Source organism: Erithacus rubecula (assembly GCF_903797595.1).
Source record: "Erithacus rubecula genome assembly, chromosome: 15".
Classification (NCBI taxonomy): Eukaryota; Metazoa; Chordata; class Aves; order Passeriformes; family Muscicapidae; genus Erithacus; species Erithacus rubecula.
In genome coordinates this window covers 7,801,966-7,817,946 of record NC_136667.1, presented here as the reverse complement: position 1 = coordinate 7,817,946, position 15,981 = coordinate 7,801,966, and the positions used below count along the sequence as shown (strand labels likewise).

The following is a 15,981-nucleotide window of genomic DNA, read 5'->3' as shown; positions in this document are numbered from 1 at the left end:
AGGAGACCATGCTGATTGGAGCAGATAGGGAGCCAGCAGGACCTCTGCATTTCTCATGTATTTGCTTAGCACAAGCCAAAATCCAGCCCTAGTCTGACACCAACTCTTAGCTTTGCTGTGGGGTTACAGCAGAGTGCACAAAGCACAGACTTTCTCCACCTTTGAAAAACAGTTCAGCAGACTCTATTTTAATCAGACTTAGCTCAGCAGTACAAAAGCTCCTTGGAAGTTACTCTTTGCTGCTTACCACTCAGATACTGGCTGCAGTCTGCCACATGGATTTTCCTTGTTAATTGAAGTGTTGCACTCAAGGGATTTGAGATGTTTTAATTAACTTTGTATTTATGAGAACTGCACAACTTGAGAGGAATGGTGTTTGCATGTACATGAGGTCTTAAAAATGTCCTTATGAGCAGTGGCAGGTTTTGACAAGCACAAAGAGCCATGTCAGCCAGTAGCATCAGTCACTGCTCTTTTGTGGTCAGCTATGGCTTTGTCACTGCTTGAGCTCAGGGCATTAAGCAGCCTCACCACCTGCCAGGGCTCAGAGAGCACAGAACAAGGCTCAGCAAGAACTGTCATCTCTCCCAGGCAGTGGGTGAGGAGCTGCTTGTCAGTGCATGCATTATTCAAGCAATGGCACTGTGAGCAGCACTGGCACTTTGGGGCAAAGACTCAAGCACCAGCTGCTGGTCGAACAGACACCAATCTTTGTGATCAAGGCAAGTGAGGGAATTCCTCATGATTTCTCCTTTTGTTTCCTGACACCTAACAAATAACTTGAGAACTTAAGCTGGGCTGTTTTCTTAAATCAGTGAAGCTGTTTTCTAAAACACATCTCCAAAACATCAGTTTAACAGGAGTTTAACCATACTGGCCTGTCTGAGACACTTATATGTTCTCCCACACCCTTGGATGTGTTACCTACCTTGCTAATGAAAGCTCTCAGAGAGGCAAACACGTGCTTAAGGGCTGCTTCTGACTGCCCATTTTTGAGAAAAGCCAGATGAATATCAAAAACCTTCTTCATAAGTGGATTGTGGCCATCATTGCTTAAAAGCTGGGTCTGGAAAGCAACAGGAGAATTTACTTTGCAGAAATGTTGTGCCCAAAGCTGGAGATGACAGAGATAATTTTGCATAATTAATCCCATTAATTCTTAAGCCAGATAAGCAATAAAATGTGACAATCACTAAAAACTTGCAGTAGTTAGCAGAGGCAATTTTTGTAGCAGAGAAAAAAACGAAAATATTTTATCACTTTAGCATCACTAATTCCAAAACCTAAGTGAATATTCTGTACAAATTTCACTGGTTGCCTAGTTATTTTAAATAAAACATGTTGCTACCAATGTAACTATCACACTGGGTTTTTCCATTTTTTTTTTTTATTTGTCTTGAAAATTGTTTTGTTTGCATCCCAAAAGAGAGGGAGGGAAGAAAAAAAAATATCCATGTTTTCACTGGATAGATTCATAGCTGTAGTTAGTCATTTCACTTCCCTTGTTTCCTGCAGAGTTTTGCCTTGTGGTATTTGCACCATATCCCCACATGATAAAATGGAATTACTTGGGGGTTATTGATAGTTTGGTGTCAGACCAGGTGGGCTGTGCCTGCTGCCACCCCCATAGGGCTGTGCAGGAAGTTTGGGCAGGACACAAGGATGTGGATATCCCACACTGATGGGAAACCAACAGCCCCCATCCCACTGCCATGCTCACAATCCTTGGGCTCAGATTCTGACACCTTGCACAGAGCTTGTGCAGACTTTTACACTGAGCTCCTTTCCTGCATCAGCCCAGGAGCCACGTGTGTGTGCTGTGACCATAAAAGCGAAGCTGGAGCCCACTAAAGGGGAAGGGACTCCAGTCTATCCTGCGGTTTGAAAATCACGTTGTTTTGTGGTTCAGAAGTGTTCCAAAAGAGGCAGCTGAGAAAGTCAAGCAAGTTTAAAGTGTTGCATTGAAATTCTTTTGCTGTTACCAAACATCTGCACCAGGATGGCTTTTTGGCTCTGCAACAGAAGCAGAGGCTATGAATACCTTTCCCTTCATCTCCATCTAAAAAGGAAATCTTCATGGGCTTGCTCAGAAATCCAGAGCTGTTCTTGTGACACTGTGCAAGACATGTTGCTACATGCAGGATTCCCCTGACTACACTTCAGGAGAAGCATGTCTGGAACAGTATTTTGCTGCCATCCTAGGGTTTTCTTCATCACAGAGGTCTTGGTTTTTGCAGATGGCAATGACTGCCAAAAGCATGAATCCCACTATGGAACAGAAGATTTCTACCCATGGTTCTGGTCCTGTCTGCACTGGTAACCACAGCTAGAGTGCCTCAGCCCAGAGATATTAATGTACGTTGATTCAAAGAAATCTGGGCCATGCTTCTAGGTAATCTGGAGTACAAAAGAGTGACTGTTCTAAAAATGTTGGACATTCATTTCCCTTTCCTCTAGTCCCTCCTTTCTACACGATAGACATTTCCTCTTACTCTATTTTTGTAATACCTACAGTCACAGTATAGCATCAATGTGATTTTCTCTGGCCTTGCAGTTTTGAAGAAATGGCAAGATTGTGTAAGGGGGTAATTACTCTGAGACTCTGTGAAACTCTCAGTGTTTTGGAAAATAAATAAGCTTCAAATTATTTGCTTATGTAAAGCCTTCCATATTTTTCCACTCTAGGAGAACAGATCGCCAAAATCCACACATATATAAAAAACACAGCACACTTTTCTACAACCTTTTTGATTTCAGTGCTGACCTTGAAACTCTGAGTGAAAAAAGAGATGGTGTCCAGGACTGTCAGGCACACTTCAGTGGCAATATTGCCCTCCAGTAATGCCTGGTGCACAATATCTGCTTCTGAGGTACCTGCATCTGTGGACAGACAGAAAATCAGGAGAAAACAATGTTCAACACTCCATCTCTCAAAAATCTAAGTGCTGATATAGATAAAATTCTCCCCCTGCACTTCATTGCGTTTGGGAGATGATGCAAGAACAGCAAGATGCTGAATTTGCCAGCCCCATTTAAAGAAGCTGCCTCCATTTGATGCCACACCAGAAAAACAGTATCTGTATTGCCCCTTAATATCACTGTTTTTAAAGTCAGGTAGAGCATGAGGTGTCCAGGTTGTCTCCAGAGAGGGGAAATGGCAAAGTGCTTCAATGGGACAAAACACACCCACATGGAGAGCTGAGAGCAGAGCCCAGCACAGCTCTCTGTGCTGTGCAGTTCTGCTTGCCCTGCTCTCCACCCAAACATGTACAAACACTCAGCCAAGGAGCTGAGCCAAGACAGGCAAGAGCAGAAAGCCACACAAGTCCTAAGTCCCAGGGATGATTATTAAGGGCTGGCTTAAATGCCACCCTCACCCATGTAGGAATATTGCAGGGAGGCCTGGTGACCACTGCAATTCCACAGAATCTGAGTAACCTGGAGCAGCCAGCAGCAAGTGGAAATGGCTCCAAGCATTTTCCAGCAGGCTGCCAGGCCCTGGCCCCTGGCCTGCAGTACATACTGTGGTTGAGGGTGAAGGAGGTGTCCAGGCTGCCCAGGTGCTGCAGCCGCGCCCCAGCCCGGCTGCGCAGCGCCGGCATGGTCTGCGACTTCCTCTCAGCTGCCGTGTGCTTGGACAACCAGGCATCCTGCACCCTGCAAGGGGAGCACAGACAGGGCTTGGGCAGCAGCAGCCACAGCACCACAGGACTGCACAAGGCACCAGGATGGAGATCTCTTCCCTCCAACCACCAGTCTGGGACAATCCCAGCGGGACCGACCGCGCAACGCCGACCTCGCTGCTGCAGAAGGCTCTAGGGCTAACAGCAGAGCAGGGATGCTGCTCAGGAAGCAGGGATGCAGCAGGGATGCTGCTCAGGAAGCAGGGATGCAGCAGGGATGCAGCAGGGACTCATCTCACCTGCAGCTGGCTGGGGGGGACACTGCCAACCTGCGCTCGCCTGAGCCTGGGGGTCGCATGCAGGAGCTGCAGGGGAGGGAAGGGGCAGGGTGCTGAGGTGAGGGGTCCCTGCTCAGAGCTGAGCAGAGCCCCAGACCCACTGGGGTTTGCCCAGCCTGGGAGTGCATGAGCCCTTCCCACCTCTGCTGGGGCAGGGAGCACGGGAACAACCCCACACCCCAGCACCATATGGAAGGATGCAGTACCTGGCAATATTTCTCTTCCCCACGTATCTGAAGTGAAATAAACACACCCTAGGAAGAAAATAAAATACATATCTGTTACACATCCTGCAGATCAGGAACAATCCAGAGCATTTAAAACCTACCCTGTTCTTGCCTGCAGACACACTTCTCTGTACACAAGGGTTTGGGTCTGTATTTACAAGTCACTTGACTTCACACTCTTGGTTTCAAAATTCTGTGGCACATCCCTGTCATCTCACCCATCTGTTCCCCCAAAGTTGCTGCAAAGTGGAGGCTGTGACAGTGACAGGGGAAGCTGAACCCACAGGTGGTGAGACACACCCCAGACAGAGCACGGGGCACTGCCACTGCATGGTGTCATGCTTCCTCAATACACACTTGCTTCTCCTCAGAGGGAGGAAGAGCATGTCATTCCAGCCTGGCCAGACACCCCTAGTACTGCACAGGACAGTGCAGGCACTGTGGTCCCCTCCTTAGCCATTCTCACCACACAAACAGCAGCCTCAAGATACTCACTCCAGAAGCACAAGGACATTGATCAGCTCCTGGGGGGAGAATTTGTTCCAGTAAGCTAAAAGAGTATCTGAAAGAAAATGAAGAACAGTGAACTGAGATTTTAGAAACTCAAAGTGGGGACCTTACAGACCAAAACTGATGGTCCCTTGTCTTTCTGGCTGCCTCCAGTGAGCACCAACCTTCAGAGATCATCTTCACGATGTACAGGTAGCACATGAGAAGCGTGCGGATCTCAAACTGGTCCAGCCGGCTGCAGTGGGACATGCTGCTCCTCATGGAGCTCCTGCGGATCTGTGGGGACACAGGGGTGACTCTGGCAGGCCCAGGGGGGCCTGGGCTCCTGGGCTGTGCACCAGAGGCTGTGCAGCATGGGCACAGCAAACCTGGCACTCACACCAGGGGGGCTGGCATCCCTCCTGCCCCCCACGTGTGCACCCCACAGCAGCGAGCCTTGGAAACAGCTCATCCAGTGATGAGCAGCCTGGAAATCCTGGGCACATCACCAAATACTTCTCTGATCAGAGAAAAAATGTCTGGGCAGTGAATGACAGCTTATCCAGCAAAACACACAGCAGCCTGCTTTCATTTCCCCTGCTCCCTTGCAGCATCTGAGCTCCTGGACATTTTTAAAACCAGGTCTTGTAAAAAAAATCACTGGCTGTCACTATTTAAAGCAAAAAACTGACTTTCTGTTAAAGATATAACACTTCAAAAATATATCTGTTAAAGATATAACACTTCAAAACAAAATGTCAGTTATGAAAAAAAGAGGATATTTCATCTTAAGAACTTTTTCCTCCCCTTGATTTTTGGAAGTATTTCAATTTTCCTCCTACTTCGTGACTCAAGCAAAGTAGAGTGAAATCCTGATGATGAGTCAATTTATGTGGGAAAGATTGGGCATTGTGTGGTGGGAAGCATGACTTCTAAAGTGATACCAATTTTATTCTGCATTCTCTGTGCTTGCCTGAGCTGTATCCTTAGATAAATGGATATGATTGAGCCCTAGGCTTCTCCTAAAGCTTTACCTCACATGTTTGGGGAGAGATCCACAGATCTTATTTGCTGTTTATTCTGGGATAAGCTGGATGTGACTCATAATAAAGCAGAAATAAACAATCATTTTAGAGTTGGAGACATGGTGCTATGGCCAGAGATCTGCTACTGACCATGCCAAATTATCAAGCCAGCTCACAGCTCACTCCAGGGGAACAGGGCAATGACAAAGTGTCTGCCCTGCAGAGCACTGGTGAAGCTGTGCTCCTCCATGTGGCATTGCTTTTACATGGTTTTCTGGATATTGCATCCCCTAACAGAAAGATTGCTTTCAACAGCTCTGAAACACATTGAAGCACATTCAAGAGGAGGATGTCTGGCCATGGGGGAAGAGCTGAGCTGGAAGCAACACCAGTGTCTGCAAACCCATCAGCAGGGCTGGAGCACGTGCTCAGGGCTTTGCTGGAGAGTCAAGTGCTTGGCTGTACTTGGTCCCAGAGCTCTGTGATTTATGGAGGAGAGCTTGCAAGGCCCCACCTCTTCTAAGCATGTCAGGACACAGCCAGGAGCCCAGATAATCTTTGCCTTGCTTGTTGCAAGGGCCAAAGTTTCTGAAGATGCATCAATGATTCATGCCAACTGAAGATATCTGGAAAGTGCCTTGAGGAAAACCAGGGACTGGTTTGCACAAATACCTGATTTCCATGTGAGCAATCTGCCAGGAAGAAAAGCACTGATACACCCCTGTCTGAATAATGGGGTCAGAAGTCTTTATGGCATGACCCCAGTCACCTTCTGCAAGTTTGGGCTTGTGGTTATTCACCTGGGCAGTTTTTCCTGCAAACATTTTATCTTAAGTCAGTGGTCACTGGCAATCTCACATGATGGTGCTTTGCTTCTCAGACATTTGGAAACCAATTCCCAGCACCAGGCACTGGGGTCCAGCCAGGCTCAGACTCTCCCACACACAGGGAACACATCTGAATATGGATAAATGCACCATAGGAGCAGAGATTTTCCACACAGATTTTGCCTTTCATCTTCAACAAGTAATTTGTCACCAATTCTATTTTTGGCTCAGCAATGTTTGAAGAGGGAAAGCATACCAGACCCATGACTCTGCCCTTTGTTAAACATCAATCTGTTTGTTTCCAGAGATATCTATAAGCTGAGAGTGTTACCACAGGGAGCTCCTTTTCCCTCCCCTTTATTTAACACAGCCTGCAGGCTGAGCACTGCTCTTCCCCACCCCTGGTACATTACATTTTCACTCTGATCCGGGGAACTGGTTGCTCCCTCTGAGTTCAGGGATCCTTTTGAGTCCTCTCGCTTCATGGCATGGCCATTTGGAAGGGCTGCTCCACAGGCTGAAAAAAACCCCACAATTAAACCCTTTGCACTTGTCAGCACAGCAATGGCAGCACAGATAGGGCTTGCCAAAGCCAGAAAAGTCGGGAAAGGAAAGTTAGGGTGACACCAATCTGGGGAAAACCATGCAGAGTCTGTGAGGTCCTTTAGGGGATGACTGTTTCAGGTTTTGGGTAATGGGCTTTTGGGTGCTTCAGGCTGGTAATAGCTAAAAATAAATGGAGAATTCAGAATTTCGAAAAATGAATTTACCTGGATCTTTGTCTGCAATCAGGCTGGATCTGCTTGAGGGGGATGGAAAACTGCATATGAATTCATCCCTGGATGCCTGTAAAGCAATATAGGTTTTGTGACCAATAAAAGATAACACCTATTCTCTTACAGAAAGAAACATTGCAATAAAAAATGGCAAATTAGAGTGGGTTTTAAAAACATCACAGATGTAAAGAGAAATTTCCTTACTTCTATAACAAGAAGACAAAGGACTTGGGGAGGAGTACAAAGAATAGCAGAACATATTAAAGTAAGTCATAGTACTGTTTTCCTTTTTGTTTTTCATCATTTCAGTTGAAATTTTGAGTTGTTTTTCTCAGATGTCCTATTTGTTATTTTTGTTATCCCGTTTGTCCTTTTGTTGCTCCAGCAAAGAGGAAAGTTTAGTCTGCAAGGCTAAGGCCACTTGGGAGCCACACACAGCTCTGGGCAAGGCAGGCAACTCCCAGAAGAGCTACTGGAGTGCCAGCCTGAGCCCTGCTGAAGCTGACTGCACTTGGAGGGAGCCAGCCCCCCAGAGCAGAGCAGAGCAGAGCAGAGGTGCCCAGGTGTGTGAGAGCAGGGCAGGGTACTCACAGGGCTGCAGGCAGGGCAGGAGCTCAGCGCCTCGGGGCCCGCCAGGCGCTGCAGGTTCTCCAGGAGCACCCCCAGCAGGGGCAGGTACAGCTGGGCAACCTTGGCCTGCTGGTTCTGAAAAGCAGCACAGCAAACAGCTCAGCACAGAGCCACAGCACACACACATGGCTGGGTTTACACAGTGTTTGAGAGCAGCAGCTGCCTTGGCTTCTCCTCGCCACTTCCAGAGCTGCCAGAGCAGTGTTATCCTTCCAGCAACAAGCTGGGGGCACTCAGGGGTTTTGGAGGCTAAATAACATTCCCAGTCCTACAAGATGTGTGACAAACTAAGTCCTGGATTTCCTAACTCTTTAACTGGCACCTGACTTGCATAGTTTGACTTTTAAGTGCAGCACCCAGCAGCAATGTAACAGAAACATTTGCTCCATGCCTGGTGCTGGCTACTGCTTCCAGACAGAAATTCTCCACAGCAAATGCTTCTAGTGAAAGCAGTTTGTAGGGAGAGATTAATTTGGATTATCACTGGTACAAATCAAAAATGATTGGATGGACATTTTCTAAATGGAGGATTCTTTAACATCCAAATATTTTTTTTAAACATACATTATTCTGGATTTGTCTGAAAGGTTAAAAAAAATAAATGCAAGGCTTGCAAATTGAGAAGAATCTTTCAAATAACAAAGAAAACCATTTTTTTCTTTTGATTCAGTATGACAAAAGATAAAAGAAATCTTGAAAACACTCATGGGCTGACAAAACCTTCTCTCAGGCATTGATGGAGCCAGGGTCTCCTTGGCTGGAGCAAGAGTTGCCAACACATGCTCAGCCTGTCCTGCCTCTGATGTGATTTCTTTTCCTTTGGAGTCTCTGGACACCAGCTGAGTATCCTGCCCTGGCTCCAGGCATTTCCTGGTCACACTGCCTTGAGCACAACACATACACAAATATCCTGTGGGACAGCAGTAAGGCAGGGGGGTTTCTGAGGATGTGCTGCACACCAAAGGGGCAAACACTCCTGAGTCAGTCATGGACCCTCCCTGCAGAGAAAAGCAAGCCCACCTCCAGCTTGGGCCTTCAAACAGGCAGAGAAAGGAGGGAAGAGGAGCTGGCCCTGGGCCCATGAGAGCCCCTGGCACATTTGGGCACTCCTCCCACCCTTCATGCCAGGAAGCCATCCATCTTCCCACACAACACTCAGGAATGCAGCACACTGGGAGCACATGAGGACCAAAACTCTAAACAGAGGCATTTCTGGCTAGAGAAGGACAGGTAGTGTCTGCACAGGTAGCTGGGCATATGGGTCAGCAGGGAGCAGCACCAAGATAAAACAAACCCATTCCCAGCCTCTTTCAGCATTATCATGTGCTGAGCCTCTGACCAAGGAAAAATTAGGTCCACCCAGAGGAAATCCAGCACCTAATGAGAATCAAGATGCTCTCCACTGAGTCACTAATTAGTAAAAGAGGCAGCTGACTCGTAACAGAGATCAGTTCTGTTTCCTGATTATAGCATATTAATACAGGATATGAATTTAGGCCCAAGACCAGAACATCACTGATGTCCTAATTTCGTTGAACAACTCTTGGCTAATGACTCTCTCAAGTTCCTAAATGGTTTAGGGATTAATTACCTAAATACTCAGCATGAGTGAGAGGGCTGCAGTTATTTCCTAGATAGCTTCTGAGCTATTGTTGCTTTTCCATAACTATCAGTTATTTACAATGGTTCCCTTAAAAGCAATCAGAATACCCTTGATGCACTATGCAATATCTAAAACTGTGGTATGTGATGATTTTTTTTCATAAAATTCAACAATTCAATTAAGTTTAAAAGCCAACAAAACAGGTCTGACCTTGTGCTGGTATCTGTTGTCAAAGGCATGCTTGATCAAGAGATTTTTTAAGACTGAGATGGCAGTATATCTGATATCATAATTGTCCTGCAAGGCAACAGAGGCTTCTCTAAGAAGCATCCCCACGAGGAAGTGATGCCTGCAATACTCATCAGTTAAACTGTACTCAAGATTTGTATCTGAAAGAAACAACAAGGCAATGGTTAAGGAAATGTTCCAAGAGTCTGTTCAGAGCAAGATATAACAGCCATGTAAGCCACAAAGCCCTCAAACAGTGCTCACCACTCTCCTACAGTGCACTCATCTTTGAATAAAGCTGAACTGAACATACAGGTTTCTCCACCAGTGAACTAAGTCCTACCAAAGAACCTGGTGTCTTCCAGTTCAGGCAGTTCATTGATTTCAGCCCTCACTGTTTCAGCAGCACCTCAAGAAAGGATTTCTGCAATGTGATGCTCTGCATCTCTCTCCAACCAGTAATTTGTGAGTCAGAGACGGCTGAAATGGGGAAAGGCAGCACAGCTTACTGCCTGGGGGTGCTCTGCTCCTGACTGGGGCTTGTCCTGTAAATCCCCAAACCATGCAGGCTGCAGGGATACCAACCTCCACCAAGCAGCTGGAGGGTGGGAATGGCCAGTGGGGATGGTGGGTTTACCTGGCCACCCAGCCCCAGCAGTGCTGCTCTGCAGCTCCTTCCACACCCTCCAGGAACCTGTGCTCCTCCTCTCGAGGTCAGAGAGCAGAGCCAAAGCACATGGTGCTGCTGGGATGGGGGATGCACACGAGGATGTGGTGCCAAGCAAGCAGTGCTGCATCCCAGTCTGCACAGCTGGGCAGGGGCCAGGGAGCCAGGCCAGGGCTCCAGGCTGCTGCCAGAGCAGATATTGAACACAGCTCCTCAGGGGCTGCACTGACTGCCAGGAGAAAGCCAGCTCAGAACCACACCACCCTGCTTAACTTGCCCTGTGCCCTGCATCTCACACAGACTCAGGCAGACACTGGGATCAAAGCAGGGGCTGCTACCAGGACAAGGCATCTCCTCTGCTGAGCTGCCTGGACAGCAGCAGGGCAGTGACAGCACTGGGGCTGCTATGAACAGCCTTGTCCTGACACCATCATCTCTGCCAGGCCATTTACCAAATTAGAGCCACCACAGGGACACCCCCAAAGCTCTGTGTCCTTCCCCCTAAAGGAACAAATGCCATTTGCTCAGCTCAGACTTCTTTTTTTTTTTTTTTTTTTCAAAACCCCAGAGGTATGAAAGTTCTTCTGTGGTAAGGCAGGGTGCATTCAGGTTTGAAAATCCCAGCCAAAGGGTTCCAACAGTTCTGTGGCTGTGAAAGATATTTTTAAATCCATTGATTCAAAACTAGCATTTACTTGTGAAACTCTGATTCAGAGGAAAGAAAAAGCAGTCTGGAACATTACCTAGCTTTCACTGTTAGTCATGTTAGCAAGTGCCTAATTGTCACACATCATGGTTATTACATTAGTTGAATGCAAGCTAATTGATTGGAAAGTGCATACTTAATTTGACATTAGAGGATTTGATAATTCCAGTTGGACCTACCTACTGAAGTGAACCGTTCCACAGCAAATGAAAAAAATTCTAATTATGCATAAAAAGAAAAGGGACAAATAAAAAGACAGAAAAAATAAACAGGAACAAGTAATGTTCAAAATCTTGGAGAAACAGGACAGTATGTCATGTTTTAATATAATTTGTGAGGCCTTTGCTTAAGTCCCAGCTTCTGTCAATCCCTTGGATTCTTTTCCAACACAACATTGCAAAACTAATTGTGTGCTGCTGGCATGAGGCCAAGCTTGAGGCTCTGGCTGATGTCCCCATGTGAGGCAGCAGGGACAGACCAACAGCCAGCCCTGCATTAGCTGGGAGGTTTCAGAGTTGCTGTTCCAAGATGCAACACTCCAACTCAGCAGGATGTGAGCTGCCCATCTGCACTGGCCAAAGCTGCAGAAACTCTCTCTCCCCACCTCCCTGAGGGCTACTCCATCTTTTCCTAGGAACAGAGCAGTAGGGGTTTGGGCATCCCCTCTCTGCATCCCAGCAGGCTGATGAGGAGCTCAGACACACCAGCAGGGTCTCTCCTGAGCTTGCTGTCCCTGTATGCACAGGTCTGTCCATAAACCAGACAGGTTTGCAGTGAAGGTGCATCCCCACATGGCTCTGCCCTGCAGGCAGGGCTCAGGCACCACTGCAAAGGCATTTCTGCACCTGGTGTGACCCTCAGCTGGTAGGTCCAGTCACAATAAAACACAGCAGAAAAGATGAGCTGCACTCACACCTGTCCAATTCAACCATCACAAATGCAAAAGTGAATGTTAACTAGGAAAGAGCATCCTTCTGTTACCATGCCACTAACAAGCACCAAGGAGGTATCTTGGTGTGTTTTTCTTGGCCATTTCTAGCAATACTCCTTGTTAAACAATGCCAGGCAAGCAGCCAAACTGATGTAAGAGATGAGCAGCTGGTCCAGAAAGCTCTGAGGAGTCAGATATTTACCAAAATAAGGGAAATTTCATTTACTGCTGCTTCAGCCACCTGTATGTGTGTGGAACCACTTTGGGACTTGCACGGCTTCACCCCGAGGCACAACCAAACCTGCCCTTTGCTCCAGAATCAATCATAAATCCACGGGGTTTTTACATGGGGAATCCCAAACCTCACTCCTCTCCAGTACTCACACTTGGCATCAAAACCTGGCAACCCTTACTGCATCCATGCACAGATGAGCCATCAGGACCCAGAGAGAAGGAGCAGGGGCTGCACTGCCATCAGTGCCAGAGCTCCACCACCCACACTGCACACAGCCCCTGCACCCCGAGCTGAGCAGCTCCAGGACCAGAGAGACCTGCTGTGACAGTGAAAGCAGTGAAAGCAGTGTGGATGTGGGGGTGTCACTGCACAAACAGGGACTGGCACAGCCTCAAGCTCTGCTGCTGCCTGCAGGTGTGAGACGAGCTGGGACACACTGCACTGCTGTGCTTCTGCTCAGTGTGAAAGCAGAAGGAAACCAGATCCCCTTCTGGTGGCCAAGGGAGAGCTGGCAGCAGGGCAGTGAGTTCATTCTGTTCTGCATTCCCTCAGGACCCATCAATGAGACACCCACTCCAGGGGAGGCTGACACTCCTGAGAACAAGGGATTGCATTGCACAATTTGCCTATTTACTGAAACACAGGCAGTGGCTTCCAGATATTGCTGGTCCCATGTAGACTTAAATACAGGAAATACTGAAAAGATTGACTGCATACCATTCTGGAACAAAATTATGTAAACCTGACAGAAAAGCATCTTGTCCTGAGGTTAATTGATGCCCTAACCAGAACATATAGTTCCTTGACATCAAACCAAAGTTCATCTAGCCAGAAGCCATCAGGAATAATAAATTATAACTCTTTAGCCAGTTTCTTAAGAAAGAACATACCTTGAACTCTTTGCAGCTTGGGTTTGGAAAATGTCATTGGTAAGTTCAGAGGAATGTAGTGCTCATGATTGCAAATAGTTTGAAGAAATTCAAACTTGTATTCAACCAGCAGCTGAGATAAAAAAAGACAAACACAAACTATATTTTCAGTTTGATTCATGTTCTTTCAGTTCAATGTACTTGTTGCACAAGGATTGAACAATCTAATAAATAGCATCTGGTGAAACTCACTAACAACTGGCAAATTCTTATGCTGTTCTCCCTTAGTGCCAATGCATATGGGTGTCACTTGGGACTTCTTTGTCTTTTTCATCCAGGATATTAACCACTCTTTCCTTTCATCCTGACTCATTACATTATTTTAAAGAACATCTGGGTACAAATGTTCTGTTTAAAGAACAGGGTACAGGCTCTTGGCCCAGACAAAGAGGTCTCTGCCTCTAAAAGACTCTGCAGTAACAGAGTCTAAAAGGCCTCCAGGAGTTGTATAAAATAATCACTACAAAACTTTGTCTGATGTAGATATGCACAGCTGCAAACCACTTTTCAAGAAACCTACTGCTTACCTTAGGGTCTTTTGGGCTGAATCCAGAAATATAATCATTTATCAAGTTAAAAACAAATCCTCTGTCCATAAAGGTCAAACAACGCTGGAGAAAAAACAGCAACATGTGACCAACCATTAAAAACAAAAGCAACCATCCTAAATCCTCTCCTTACTACTGTCCTGCCAGCAGCCAGATTTCATCCTCTGGGCTGCTGCTGACTTTCCAAAACATTTGTGATCTTGTTCCTCTGAAATAATTTGATGATCTTACTTAAATCTCCAGTGGACAATAGAAATATTTTAAAAATGAGAGTATACATATTTCAGGTTCCATACTTTCAGGTATGCCTGAAAACCCTCAGTAGCATACAGATTTATTGTCTCTTTGGAAAGAGGAGGTTTCTTTCCTAGGAAAGCTTATCCCCCCAAGAGTTTTTACAACTGAAAAAACCCAAGACAAGATAAATTACAACCACATTTGCTTGCTTGCTCCATATTTCACATTGTCTACCTTTTTCTTTTTTCCCCCCTGTCAAAATCCTGGGAGAAGGAAAGAAACTGACCTTCATGAAGTTGGCCAAGCTGAAGTTGACATTCCTAGACTCTTCAGGGATCTCATTATAGCGGATGGTGACGTGAGGAATGATGGCCAGCAGCAGGGAGTGCAGGGCGTGCTGGTAGGACTCAGGGAACCTCTGGCCTCTGGGCAGCTGAAAGAAGAGCACAGCCCTGCTCAGTGCTGCAAGCAGCAGCTGGGGACAACTGAGCACAGCCACGAGGCCTTCAGCATCTGCTTTTGTTGCTTCCTTATAAAACAGTGACCAAAAAAAAGCGTTGGCTGCAGCTGCAGCACACAGTGACAGAAAAGGAGGCTGCACAAGCCATAGGAATGGAATTCCATTCTGGAATTTTTAAATTACAACTGTAATTGTATTTTTACATTTAAAAAAAGAATTCATTAAAAAAAAAATTAGTTTTTTCTGCCCTGAGTGAAAGGGTGGAAAAGGGAAAAGTAAAGTGAAAAAGAAAGTCAAGCTGTTCAGCTTGGCAGGTTTTGTTTGGGTTTTTTTTTTAATAGAAAGTCAGACAGCTTTTCAGAAAAGCTTTTGGAGGAGTTTGTGATAGTTCTGTAATGCAACAATTATCAAATTAATTTTTACCTTGATTTTGTTTTCTTCCAGTAAGTACATTGCCATGGACTTTGCCAGAGCTTCAAAGAAAAACCACGAGTACTAGAATGAACAAAGAATACATTACTATTATTCTCAGATTGAACATGACTGATATTCCCTGGTTCTGTGGGAGGGAAAGCTCACACCCAAATGGATTTTGTAAGCACAGCTGTGGTTGCACAGTTGGCTTGGAATAGAGGCCTTTGCTACCCAGAGATGTCCTGTCATTCTTAGGGTGGGAACAGATTTACCCCAATGCACCCTGCAAGAACCAGCAGAGTTTGGGGTGCAAGCCCTGCAAAAGCAGAGCAGAAACTCAGTTTGCCTCCCATGAATCACCCTCCAGGTGTGGCTTGAGGAAAACAGGTAAAACTGGCAAAATGAACAGACTTTTGCTGTCTCCTGCCATGCCTAAACAGAGGTTCCCTGCAAGAATTCATCTCTGTTTTAAGGGGAGAACCTCAAAGAAGTGGATGCAGTGGGTTGAGATGGGGAAAGTGTTGGGTTTTGTACCAGACCCCCTTTTCCTCCCCTCTACCCTTGGCCAAACACTGCCAATACTTCACCTTGAGTAGTTTATTGATGGCTAGAAAATCTGCAGACTGCTTCAAGATGGTGGCCATGGCAAGCACCAGGATCTCGTGGGTCATCTTCGCCTGCTTGGCACTCGGCTTCTCAGCCCGGAAAACGTACTGAGGCAAGAACAGCAGATCAGCCTGGCTGCCCCAGGGGAGTGCCCAGGGCAGAGTGACACCCTGACAGTGCCCAGGGGCAGAGTGAGACACCCTGAGAGTGACCAGGGGCAGAGTGAGACACCCTGAGAGTGACCAGGGGCAGAGTGACACTCTGAGAGTGCCCAGGGGCAGAGTGAGACACCCTGAGAGTGCCCAGGGCAGAGTGACACCCTGAGAGTGACCAGGGGCAGAGTGAGACACCCTGAGAGTGCCCAGGGGCAGAGTGACACCCTGAGAGTGACCAGGGGCAGAGTGACATCCTGAGAGTGACCAGGGGCAGAGTGACACCCTGAGAGTGACCAGGGGCAGAGTGACATCCTGAGAGTGACCAGG

The 15,981-nt window shown here is 46.7% G+C and overlaps 1 protein-coding gene across 6 annotated transcripts in view; it reads right to left on the bottom strand.

The window, feature by feature from the left end:
- Nucleotides 1–15,981, bottom strand: part of DOCK11 (dedicator of cytokinesis 11) — a 76,881-nt gene that overhangs the window by 19,463 nt on the left and 41,437 nt on the right. For 2 of the 6 annotated variants that reach the window (XM_079318842.1, XM_079318843.1), the window contains exons 26-42: nucleotides 15,481–15,606; nucleotides 14,903–14,974; nucleotides 14,306–14,452; nucleotides 13,762–13,845; nucleotides 13,196–13,307; nucleotides 11,319–11,357; nucleotides 9,749–9,927; nucleotides 7,897–8,010; nucleotides 7,300–7,375; nucleotides 6,943–7,046; nucleotides 4,863–4,974; nucleotides 4,684–4,750; nucleotides 4,168–4,215; nucleotides 3,923–3,988; nucleotides 3,524–3,657; nucleotides 2,765–2,880; nucleotides 929–1,066 (exon numbers count right to left, since the gene is read on the bottom strand). In XM_079318842.1, coding sequence (XP_079174968.1) covers nucleotides 929–1,066; nucleotides 2,765–2,880; nucleotides 3,524–3,657; nucleotides 3,923–3,988; nucleotides 4,168–4,215; nucleotides 4,684–4,750; nucleotides 4,863–4,974; nucleotides 6,943–7,046; nucleotides 7,300–7,375; nucleotides 7,897–8,010; nucleotides 9,749–9,927; nucleotides 11,319–11,357; nucleotides 13,196–13,307; nucleotides 13,762–13,845; nucleotides 14,306–14,452; nucleotides 14,903–14,974; nucleotides 15,481–15,606 — 1,734 coding nt within the window. The remainder of the gene's footprint in view (nucleotides 1–928; nucleotides 1,067–2,764; nucleotides 2,881–3,523; nucleotides 3,658–3,922; nucleotides 3,989–4,167; nucleotides 4,216–4,683; nucleotides 4,751–4,862; nucleotides 4,975–6,942; nucleotides 7,047–7,299; nucleotides 7,376–7,896; nucleotides 8,011–9,748; nucleotides 9,928–11,318; nucleotides 11,358–13,195; nucleotides 13,308–13,761; nucleotides 13,846–14,305; nucleotides 14,453–14,902; nucleotides 14,975–15,480; nucleotides 15,607–15,981) is intronic. The other 4 variants (XM_079318846.1, XM_079318847.1, XM_079318845.1 and 1 more) reach the window with 3 other exon arrangements.